The 12,582-nt window shown below is 42.6% G+C and overlaps 1 protein-coding gene across 8 annotated transcripts in view; it reads left to right on the top strand.

Moving 5' to 3' along the window:
* The window catches only part of RNF32 (ring finger protein 32), a 37,648-nt gene extending 30,133 nt beyond the window's left edge, over window positions 1-7,515 (top strand). For all 8 annotated transcript variants that reach the window (XM_054560079.2, XM_054560073.2, XM_054560080.2 and 5 more), the window contains 2 exons: window positions 5,937-6,104; window positions 6,799-7,515. In XM_054560079.2, coding sequence (XP_054416054.1) covers window positions 5,937-6,104; window positions 6,799-7,035 — 405 coding nt within the window. In that variant the 3' untranslated portion in view covers window positions 7,036-7,515. The remainder of the gene's footprint in view (window positions 1-5,936; window positions 6,105-6,798) is intronic.
* Window positions 7,516-12,582: the final 5,067 nt, after the last annotated feature.

Raw genomic sequence — 12,582 nt, forward strand, 5'->3', positions numbered from 1 at the left:
CTCCAGCACAGGCGCTTCCTGGGAGCCTCTGCAGGGCGTGCCCATGGAGGGGAGGCCCAAATTAACCAGATGAGACGTGCAGTTGGGGCTGCAGCACGTGGGGCTTGGGGACTCTGTTCCAGGTGACAGGAGGGCGGTGGTCATGGCCTAGTGCCATGAAAATGAAACACAGATCCCTGTTTAAAAGAAAGAAAACACGGGAAAGTGCCATCCAAGTACTGAAAGTATAAAGCTGTATGTACTTCTGTGGCCTCTCTCTCCAGTGTCATGTAGTGTTTTTTATTTGCTGTTTATTTAATGTTATTCTAAGAAAAAATTAAATTATAAATTTTATGACTTTCACAGTGCATCTTTACACCAGAATGTCAGTTTTAAGTGCAAATATTAGAGCATTTAATTCATACATGGAATCACCAAAAGTACACAATTCGTATTTCCCACCCCCTAGTGCACACACATATCCTTTGCAGAAGAGCTGGATGCTAAGCACGGCTGGCTCTACTGTTTTGACTTTGGCTCTTGATACACACACATTCTAGTCAGGCCCTGCCTTCAGCTCACTGAGGAGTCAGGTCTGCAAGGGGGGCCCTGCGTTTCACATCCCCTGGAAAGCAGGTCCAGGGAAGTGACTTGCCTAAGAGAGGATGTGGCGCAGGATGTCACTGTCAGAATTCGAAGAGAAAAGAGAACACGTGGGACAGAGGCAACAGCTTGAAGCAACAAAGGCTAAGAATTTTCCAGATCTGAAGAAGATACAAGCCACAGATTTAAGAAGCCCAAGGAAGCCGAATATGATTTTGTTTAAGTGTCTAGTGAGCCTGCAGAACACAAGGCACTGAGTCATCTTGGAAGTAGCCGGAACGAGGATAGACAATGGCAAACCCTGGGACCTGCAGATTTCCCAGTGGGAACGGCAGAAGGTGAGATGACATCTCCGTGTGTCAGAAGAGACCTAACCGTCAGCCTAGACTTCCATATGAACCAAATGAAAATTACATTCAAGAAGAGAGGCAAAAGAAAAGCCAGACAAAAAGTGTGCCACTAGACTGTCTTCATTAAAGGAAATTCTAAAGGATGCCTTACATGAGGAAGGAAAATGGCCCCAGACGGGAAATATGAGATGTCAGTGGTAAAAATGTGAGTATATCTAATAGACATTGATTCCACCAAACAAGAAAAATCATGTCTCAGGTTAAAAGAGAGAGAGAGAGCTTATGACAAAAATAACATAAAGCGGGAGAAGAAAATTAAGTACGCTCAGATCCTTGTATTGGTTCAAGGGATAAAAATTCCAATTTAGACCTTAATAATGTAAGTATGCACTTCTAGGGCAATAGCTAAAAGAATAGAAACAGAGTTTTAACCTTCAAAACAGTAAAGAGAATGAATAGAAAACTTTAATTGAAAAGAGCAAAAATTAAGAAACCAATGGCAGGGCAGATGGAAGACACGGAGCAGGATGGGTGCGCCGTTTGTCTGTCAGTAACAACACAAAGCGGACTGAGTGCTCCAGCGCCAATCAGATTATGTACGTGTTACTCAGAAGAGATGCCTGAAAACGTAAGAACAGTGTGTGTGTGAGTGTGTTAACATATTATACGTACTATAATATCTGATACCTGACAAAAGAGATTTGAAAGCAAAGGCATCATTAGAGATAACGGTGTAGAACACCACACTGAGCAACTGTAGCACATATTTTCTTTCAAAGTACAAATATATCATTATAAAAACTGACCATATACTTGTCCATGATGCAGATTTCATCATAGATTGAGACATTTATGTTTTATAATTTCAGCTTTTAGATTCGGGGGTGCCTGTGCAGGTTTGTTACTGGGTGTATTGCAGGATGCCAATGTTTGCGGTACAGATGATCCCGTCACCCAGCTCATGAGCACAGTACCCAAAAGTTAGTTTTTCAGCCCTTGTGTCCCTCCCTAGTCGTCCCAGCATCTCGTGTTACCATGTTTATGTCCACGTACTTTAAGAAACTTAAGTCGTGTAGAGTATATTCCCTGACCACAGTGCAGCTGAGGCTAGAAATAAATTTTTTTTAAAAAAAATAGAGCTATCTCACGTTTGGAAATAAACAGTTCTAAATAACCTATTAATCGAAGACAAAATTATAATGGAAATTAGAAGAAATTTCAATTGAATAGCAAAAGTACATATCAAAACTTGTGGAATGGAATATTTCATCAAAACTTGTGGAAAGGAATATTTGTGTCTGCCATGCTAGGTTTTCTTCTGTGGAATCAAACATCTGAGTGTGGAATTAGTTTGTGATTCTTATGTATATTAACATATCCTAAGCATTTATTTGCTTTCTTGCTATATTACACCAGTTACCATTAAGACTGGAGCACTAAGTGTTAAGGGCCACCCTCCCTGAGATTTATTTGGTATATATGCAAAATTGACAAGTCTATTTTGTTCAACAAGCGCCTACTATGGTCATGTACTGAGCTCTTGAGAGGGTTTAAAGGCAGGATGTAATGACAGATGCAAAACCTTTAAAAACCCTGGATGGTATTATCAGTGTTAAGAACAACACTCCTGGCCCCAGGAACTGAAGTTCTAATAAAGGAGATAGGACCTGTATGCCACAGTGACTGAGGCAGAAGGAGGCAATAGGTGACATCAGTATTGGACCTCAGAGTCTTTGTCATCAATAGGGCCACTTAGGAGTCGCCCAGCACAGTTGTTCAGAGCATATGAGCTCTATTTCCATCTAAAGTGTTTGAAGGAAAATGTACTTTAAAAAGTCCTAATGATGCTGTCTTTGGAAGTTTATCTTGAGCTAAGTAACTCATTTATGTAACATCAGGACAGCTGGGATTGCTCCAGGCATCCTGTAGAGAGAGAGATGCACTCACGTATGATAGAATATATGCACACACAGGTGATACTGTAACATAAATGCATATAGATGTACGTATGTATTTATACGTGGCCCGCACACTTACTCTGTTCCTCTCTCAAGTGGCTTCTGAAAGCGCACTCACAGCGACACCCGTGCTTGGAGTTGGGAGGTGATACCTCCAGGAATGATAACTAACGCTGTGTTAAATAACTTTGCATATTTAAAAAATGTGATCGGTAACTTCTATGACCATGGTTCTTAAACCTGAATGGGCCTCAGAATCACCTGGAGGGCTTGTAAAACAGATCGCAGGGCTTACCCTGCGGCCCACCCAGACTGTGGCCTCGGCAGGCCCGGGGCGAAGGCTGAAGCTCCGCTTTTCTCACAGATTCCCAGGAGCTGAGGCTGCGAGTCTGGGCCCCACTTTGAGAATAAACACCCAGATCATATCGATCATTTCATTCAATTGATCAGTCATTCCAAATAGTACTTTTATGTTCAAAACTAATTTCAGAACATACCTCACAACTTGAAACACTTTGCAAGGTCTGGACTAGAATGTGACCCTTTTTCTGAGGTATAATTTTGAAGGAAGAAAAGATCTTGCTTTTCAGGCCTACGTGGAAAGTATCTCACACTTAAAAACAATTTACAGAAAACCTGAATTACAAAGCATCAATTGGAGGTAACTGTGTATATTTCCAAGTAATTTTTCCTTTTACAATGTATAGAGAACTCTTCTACTTTCAATAATTTATTTAGATATTATTAGATATTTGAAAGGCCAAGGAACAAAGAAAATTAAAATTAAACCCTTAGGAAACATTAGCGATTGAAGACCCTAAATTAAGATACAGCTGCTTGGCAATTATAATTACATTCAGAGTGAAAGAGAATTTGACTCATAAATAGAAAAGCAGCTTCCACCGGGCTTCCAAGTACGGCTAATCCCAAAACACAGGTGCCTGGAAGATCCTCAGCCACCCCCTTCATTCAAACCCCAACCCTTGTGGACTGCCTGCTGTGTTCACAGAATGTTCTTTACTCAAAAGGACCTCTCATCCTTAAAGCCAATACTCATTCTTCTGACATCCCAGGGACAAAGGCAGCTCATAGTCTCCACAGCACTCGACCCTGCGCTGTCTCACGATCTTTTCGCAGAAGGGAGAGAATTGGAAGAGAACTCCATGTCCCCAAAGGCACCTTCAGAAGTCTGGTGATTTAAATACACACTACATTCTGCCAGGTTGCTCCACATTAATTAAAAAAAAGAAAAAACGAACATGAGGTCTCCAGTAGACTAGAGTATTTGAAACCTGGACAGTCATGGACCATCCAAAATGCATTTTCCCCATCACATATCTAAATGTGTGAGATCTCCACAGGCCTTGTTCATTTCATCCTTCTTTGTGCTTCAGGCCCGATTCCATGAAGCAGATGTAACTGCTGAATCAGGGCACTTCTAACTGCTGGACAAATAACCCCCCGAATTTCAGTGACTAAAAGCCGGAGCTTCGGTCTCATAGGACAGTTCAGGTATCCTGGCTTGCAGGCAACATGCCAGCCTGTGGGGCTCGGAAACTGTCTCCCTCTGTCCTTTATCTGCCGCCCCCTGGGCCTGGAGAACACCCAGAAGAGACACGAGCCACGTCCATCTGGAAGAACTACTTCACGTGGCCCCACCTGGGCATGAGGGAATGGGAGATGTCATCTCTGGGTGAGCCACAGCTCTGCACTTGAAAGGACAAGCAAGAGGGCAGGAAGCGTGGCTGACAGTCACCATTGGCACAACCTTTTACACACCTTATTCTCCTTTGCTTTACACTCATCTTCACACATCCTAAAAAGGAGCTGCTGGTGTGGCCCTGAATGAGCTACCTCCCGGTGCCTCAGATGACACCGGTGGCCGCTCTGTAATGACTCAGACCTTTATAGTGTAGGATGGCTTGAGCCCGGGAGGCCGAGGCTGAGTGAGCATTGATGGCCCCAAGCACTCCAGTTTGGGTGACAGAGCGAGATGCTGTCTCCACCAAACCAAACAAAAATACCAAAAAAAAAGTACTGTATTCAATTAATAAATGTTGAAGTGATAATATTTTGGATATGGTGGGTCAGATACAATACTAAAATTAATTTTGCCTTTTAAAAAACTTAATGTGACTGCCAGAAATTTTAAAATTACATACATAGCTCACAGTATGTTTCCATGGGACAGAGCTGATCCTGTGAAATTTGAATTTTTCTCTCAACTTTTAATTTCAAATGTGTTCCTGCTAATGGTCAAAGCTCACAACCAAGAAAACAGCAGGGGAGGGAAACAATATACCCTTTTCCCCTACCCTCCTAAATTCTTCAGCTGGAGCCCTGTAAGTTAAGCTTAACGAGAAAATTACATGGATTTACTTAGTAAGTCCCATGTGATATGGAAGCCTTCCTAAGGCAGTGGAGACCCGAAGAGACAGCGGAGACCCGAAGAGACAGCGGAGACCCGAAGAGACAGCGGAGACCCGAAGAGACAGCGGAGACCTGAAGAGACAGTAACGCCTGAGCGCTTTCTATGCTAGGTTGGATGAGGACACGGAGTCGTGGGGAAGCGTGATAGGACAAGGGGAGTGAGCTGAGGGTGGTTGGTGGGAACCACGGCAAGGCCTGTGTGCTGTCTCCTCCCGGCTCCCTCCGTCTTTGGAGACGAGGGTGCCTCTCACAGGAGGGTCCTATGACCCACTTTGGGGGTGGGGAGAGGTCAGACGGTCTCTCCTGCAGCTGTCATTTCTCAAACTCCTTTGGGAAGGAACGTTTTTTCCTTAAAATATTCAGTATGCCAAGGTGCCGTATTTTGGGGTAGTGTATTCTGAACTCCATCAGATAGGGGTTCTTGTGGTAATCTGTCCAGATAGATTATCTGGATTTATAGTTAAGTAAAATAGACATATATCTATTTCCCTAAAAAGTATTATTGGAAGACAGAGACGAGGAAGGTTACCAAAATAGGTGGTCAGGCTCGAGAGCGCTTCCCTGCAACCTCCACCGAGCTCGGGTGTGAGCTTGTCCCTCCCTCTGTCCTCCTCAGTTCACAGAAATCAGCCACCGCATCCTGTGCTCATACAACACCAACATTGAAGAGCTCTTTGCAGAAATCGATCAGTGCTTGGCCATAAATCGAAGTGTTCTTCAGCAGTTGGAAGAAAAATGTGGCCATGAAATCACAGAAGAGGAATGGGAGAAAATCCAAGTGCAGGTAGGCTTGGCTGGCGGCCTGGCAACCAGCAGACTCAGCTGCAGCTGCAGAGGCTGTGGGGAGTGGCATGTGGGGGGAGGTCGAGGACCCACTTTGGGGAGCCTAGGAGTGTCAGGCCCGGAGTAACCGCTGCCCTAGCTGCCCCTGCACCTGTGGTAGGACTTTCGTCATGGGCTTTAGGGTGACGGCAAAGGTCCCTTCAGTTTGAAATTCTGGAAGTTCCTGTTGGATGATGCCATTTTGTGAACCGTGAGGACAACGACAGGAACAGATCGCCTTCCCAGAAGGTTTCCTGAAAGTTCCAGCCTGAAAACGACCTTGAGATGACTGAAGTCAAGGCGGGGAAAACTTTAAAAACCATAAAATTAGGAAGTTTGGAAAAGTTTAGCAGTTAGTCAAGTATTTTGAAAAACAGTCCTCGATTGCTTAATTAAAAGGAAATATTAATGGTCAGCATTTTAGAAAGTATTTTTGTTTTAAAATTGCTTATCACAGGTGGGTTACTAACCCTTTCCACAGTTCCCAGGAGTAAGAGTATATATATATAAAATTCATGTGATTTTAACACAGAATGAAACTTCTGCATGTTTAGAAGACCCACGTCTCAGGGCACATGGTTCTCATTTCAGTTTAAGTAACTTTCTGCTGTGATGAAACTAACCCGCGTGGCCTCTTCCTGTCCTGTGTGCTGCAGGCTCTGCGCCGGGAGACCCACGAGTGCTCCATCTGCCTGGCCCCTCTCTCCCCTGCTGGCGGTCAACGCGTGGGCGCGGGCCGGCGTTCCCGAGAGATGGCCCTCCTGTCCTGCTCACACGTGTTCCACCATGCGTGTCTGCTTGCACTAGAGGAGTTCTCCGTGGGAGACAGGCCTCCTTTCCATGCCTGTCCTCTCTGCCGCTCCTGCTACCAGAAGAAGATTCTTGAATGTTGAATTCATAGTCAAGGAAAGTTAGGTAATTCTGAGGAAAAAAGTTTACCATCATTTTGGATGAACTGCATGAGTTCTGGGTTAAGTACTACAATGTAATCTGTTTCCCAGGGAAATAAGCTATTGGTAGTTGTAGGAGGTCTTAGTATATTTTAAAAGCTGACAGCCCACCTAATTTTAATCTTTTGTCTCTAAAAAGTAAATTTCAAATTCATAAGTTTAATCACTTGAAATATGAATAGCAAAAAATGAGAGCTTACTTACTTCTAAAAATTGAGGTTAAGATACAGCTAGTGTCTGACCGACACTCCTTAAAGTGAGTTCCAAATGTAAAACACTACTTAAGTAAGTTCCAAATGTTTTCCGCTAATACTTTGTCCTAAAGCCTTTGCCATTCCTAATATTCGTTTTGTAATAATTGCTGTATTTCTGTGTAATAAAATATAAAAATAAAATATTCAGTGGTATTCAACATCAAAAAAATGCAAATTTTAATGTCTTAGAGCAATAAAGACTTTTAGTTCATACATTAAAAAAACACGTGAACCTTTATGGATAAGAATTGTTTTTGTCACTGGTTTACTATTACTGGGAGCTTGGTTATTTACAGTAACCAGTTACACTCTCATCGGTTAGGTTACCCCTAGCCGAGTAACAGATAAAGCCCCAAATCTCAGTGGCTCGCTGAAGACACATGATTTCTGAGGTGTCCAACCCATGTCAGCCATGGGTGAGGCAGGGTGAGGGTCTACCATGTGTGACCCTGGCTCCTTTTGTCTTGTGACACAGTCTGCTTTGCCCCAGAGTCCCCAGTGAATCCTCTCACTGCTGGTGGAGGGGGAGGAGGACATTGTTCCAGGCCATGCTTGGAAGTGGCACTCATCACTCCAGCTACAGGTAACTACAAGGGGCAAGGAAAGGGCAGGGTGTGGGCCTAAGAGGAAGAGGCCAAGTGTGTGTGCACATGGCACGGGCTCAGAATAACCCAGCATCTAGTGTGAGAAGAAATGCCAAAATTTCTATTTATTTTTATCTCATCCCTTAGAAAAAATACTCTCCTGTGTTTTGTGATGTACACATTATATAGCTACATATGTATGTATCATTTATGAATAAATATGCATATATTGGGGTATGCTCATTTTTTAATGATGTATACTATCAAAAAATTTGAAGACTAATTTGGAGAATGCTTTAAACAATGAGTAAGCACTTTTATTCTAAGAGAGCAGAGGGAAACTGAATCACAGAACCTCAATTTTCTGTAAGCTGACATCTCTCTCCCCATAGTGTGACAGGCAAAGCACAGGCACATGTCAAAGGCCAGAGCAGTCCGATTCCGCCGCCCCAAACTTTGGATCTAGACGGAGAGTCCCGAAGATACATGGATCATTCAGTGATGGGAAGAGCCCAGGAAAGGTTGTGCCTAGGGCTGTGCCCAACACTTCTTCCGGGGCTTTCTCATCACATCTGTGAGCCATGCCATACACCCCGTAAACCTTTCGTGCCTACGTTGGCAGAGTCCATTTCTATTCTTTGCAACCAAGCGCAGTACTTTAGTGACACAGGAACTAGTGTTAGTTGCAGGCAACAGATACTTAGGAAAATCGGTGGGATGAAAGGCAGGAATGGTCATCTAACTTCACTGAGGATGAGGGTCGTGAAAATCCCATGAGTTCTGAGGAATGGTCCAGGGCAGCCTGTGACAGTTAACAGAAAATCAGGTAATTTTCTTACTGAAAAGCATGGCACGCCCATCGAAGGCTTGGGAGACCAAGTTGCAACCACAGAACGATAAAAAGGACCTGAATGAAGCAGCTACTTCTCTGGACAATTTGAAGATAACGCCACATTGTCAGGTCAAGTCAGGAAAACAGTGCAAGCTTTTATACAATTACTCCACAGCCTCATCAGATCTCTTCTATGAAAATTTGGACACTGACCAAGAAAGAGTGGGCCCTTCGGAAACATGAGTTCATGGGAGGACTCGGTGGACAGGGAGAGCCCTGTCTGCTGCCCTCATTGTGTCTTCCTGATCAGCTACAGCCGTCCCTACGGGATGCGGCCGTTCCGCCCTTATTTTAACAGGTTGGAACCCACTTGTCTGATAGTCACCTTGCAAGATAAAGCCACTTCTTGTGCCTTCTCGCACATCCCTTTTTGCCTTTAAATCCACTTAATTAGGAGCCTACCATTCCACGGGCGGGGGGGAATCATTAAATCATTCTCAAGTCCAGAAAGAGAATTCTTAGCGAATTGTGGGACTGGAGGCATTTGATAAGAATAAAGGTTATAATCTAGAATGAGGATACCTGTCATGAATCTTTATCAACCAGATAACAGAACTGTAAGGTACATGAATGAAAAAGAAACTGAAAACCTAAAACAAAGAAAAAAGACTGCGGTTGTACTGGCCTGTATTTACATCCAGTTCACCTGCCCACTGTGAGCGTGACCCCAGGCAAATGTCTGCGGCTTTCTGAGTGGTGTTCCTTGTCGGTAAAATGCAGGTGTGTATTTTCGGCTTCGCAAGGTGGTCCTGGGGGTGACTGTGGGACGACAGAGCACTCGATCCTCCACACCACACCCGAGGCCCCTCTCACCACCCCTGCTTCCAAGTCTTTGATGAGATTCCACAGTAAAGACTAAAAAGAAAAGAAAAAGTGAATCACTCTTCAGACTGAAGGATAGCTAGGCCAGAGAGGTGGCGAGGAGGAAGGGAGCAGGAGGAGGACGATGCTCCACTTGTCACTTAGTTCTCTGACTCTACTGTGGAGTCCATACAGAACAACTGTGGATGACTTCAAGATGCTGTAAAAGAAAAGTTGCAGAATCAATATAAATAGCTACAGCAGTATCAAATGTACTTGGTTCTGAAGTGTTATTGTTTGTAAGCGGCATCGTTCATTCAGTAACAGCTTTTCAAAGGAAAGGAGAAGACATTACAACAGCCACAAAAGGGTTTTAGTAACTGATAAAACTTCAGTTCTCAGACCTATCATAGCCCACACGTGACTCTCCACCTCCTCACACTCAGACACGACAGATTCTTCTACATCACTCTAGTCCTCCACAACCACTCACATCTGGGCCACCCTGCTGTTCATAATCCAGGCTCATGAACTTGACTTCTGTAGCACCTTTAGAAGTAACAGCAGAACACCAAATTCATATCCAAGAATAAGGAGGTTTTGTCTGAAATTCCTATTTGATCATAGTTAACCTTGAAAAAATTTTTTCCTAATTAAAGAACACAGAATTGGAAGTTAAATAACTTCTCTTGAAAAGGTAAGTTTATTGCCTAATATTCCTTCAAGACATATGGATCAATCACCAAGTTTTGAAATTTTGTATATATTTGTGAGTTTTAGGAACTTCTACTCATATTAATTACATTTTCTACAGTGCAACAAGTAATTTGCATACACAGTACTTTTGCTTCAGTGGTATTTGCAGCAATAATTTTTACCTAAACAATATTCAAAAACCAAAAAGAAAAAAATACTCCAAAAAGGTCTTTGTATTATTTCTTCTTTCAAACCACATTCCAAAGGGATGCTTTTCAAACTGAAGTCTGCCATCTATTAGGAGGCCACAAAATAACTTAATGTCTGTGTCTAATATTTTTAAAAGTAATAAAACAGAAGAAGATGCCAGCATGCACACTTAGGAAAAACGGGTACTGTCTTGTTAAATTTTTGCTTATATGTATCTGAGAGAAAGACAGAGAGCGAGTGAGTGTGTGTGTGTGTGTGTGTGTGTGTGTGTGTGTGTGTGTGTAATGGGTTACTTCTTACTGTGGTCAAAAAGCTGAAAGCCACTGTTAAGTAGGCTTCTGTCTGCCAGTAAATTAACCAGATGCTAACAGCATTTATTCTTCCAAGAACTCTGGGTTAAGCTGCCCAGACCATAAGTAGGTGCTGTTCAGTCCTTTTATGGAAAAAATTAGAGAAATCAAGTCTAAATAATTCAAATAATTAAATAAAATACATGCTATCAATTATTGATGCTACATTTTGGGTTATAAGAAATTGATCTACCAATAACTGCACAACAGAGAAATAAAATATCCATTTCCTAATTCAGCATTCATCAGAATAATTACTGCCCTCTATAAAACTGAAATGGAATTAGCCTATAAATACCCTTAAGTTTTAGCCATGATGGTATTTAAGATGGAAAAAACAAAAGAATAAACCCCACATATAAATGCTTATAAACCCAAATATGAAATCACTTTTTGTACAACTTTAATTTCTAAGACATTTTAAAAGTCACACTAAAAGTATCTCATAGAAACAAAGACTAACAATTTGTAAACGAAACAATCTGTAAACAAAAATCAATTACTAGTGTGTCCAAATGTTATTTTTAAAAGTTAACATTATACCAGTTTTTTCAAGTTTAAAAAGTCGGTGCTGCATCTATGTTCACATTTAAAAAAAAAACTTGTAAGAATTCTGCCTTTCTGCATCAAATAACGTGCTACCAACAAAACAAGCACATAAGAGCCTGTAAATGATGAAAACCTGTGTCCCTGGCAGACGAGGTCATCACTGAGGCTGCAGGGAGGGCCATGAGCACCCAGCAGATGGGGAGGCCGCACTGCCGCTGAGAGCAGGTACACGTGCGCCTTCAACGCATCTGAGCGCAAAACGCAAGCGGCTCTGTCCGTCTCTACTAACCAGCACCTTAGTGCAGCAATTTAAGGAGCTAACTTTAGTGTATACGTGTGTACAATTTTCATGTAAAGTCTCAATACTTAGAGGTCTATTTTTACAGAGAATGTACATAAAGCTACGTAAATAGTAAATCTAAGAAGTATCTTGGAAAATCAGTAAAAATTAATACAAATGTTATAATCTGAAAACTTATAATTGTAAAATAATTTATTTAAGTATTGCAGAACCAATTAATAAGAATCTGCAAAGTTTCCCCAAGAAACTCTGGAACCATAGTGCCTAATGCCCTTTAAAATCAATACTAAAGGAGAGAGAATAAAAGGACTGTTTGATTTGACAGTCACCGGTGCATCCCCATCCAGTCAGAAACAAAATCGTAGCTCCAGAATTGACCTCATGATGAGCATTTGCAGCTCTGCCTTCCAGGGTCTATCTCCTCTCTTTCACTGGCGCACAGGAACTGCAGTAAAATGAAGATCCCCAGAGTGAATGTCCTTACCAGGACTCAGAACGTTTGGCCTCCGTATTCTGGCATCCATTTCTGGAGTTCGTCATATAAAGCAGCCTCCAACCTAGGTCCAATGGAAGCACCTAAATTTGGAGTCAGTCTCTCCAGAGGCAGATGCCTGGGCATGTGCTCAGGAGGAGCCTCGAGGAACTGTGATTATGCAGCAGCCCAAGGCTGTAACAATCTATTTGTTCTCAGTGCATCTGAGTCCCAGGTTCGAAGCCGTCCTTCCACCCCATGCACAGCCTTAGCTTCAACAGCAGTGAGGATGCCTCCAGGAAGTGTATTGTACTCAGGGCTTACAAATCCAAAATTGGCTTAAGTCCTCAGACGGAGAGAAACTTCCAAATGAACAAAAAG

The sequence above is a fragment of the Pongo abelii genome, chromosome 6, assembly GCF_028885655.2.
Source record: "Pongo abelii isolate AG06213 chromosome 6, NHGRI_mPonAbe1-v2.0_pri, whole genome shotgun sequence".
NCBI classification, from domain to species: domain Eukaryota; kingdom Metazoa; phylum Chordata; class Mammalia; order Primates; family Hominidae; genus Pongo; species Pongo abelii.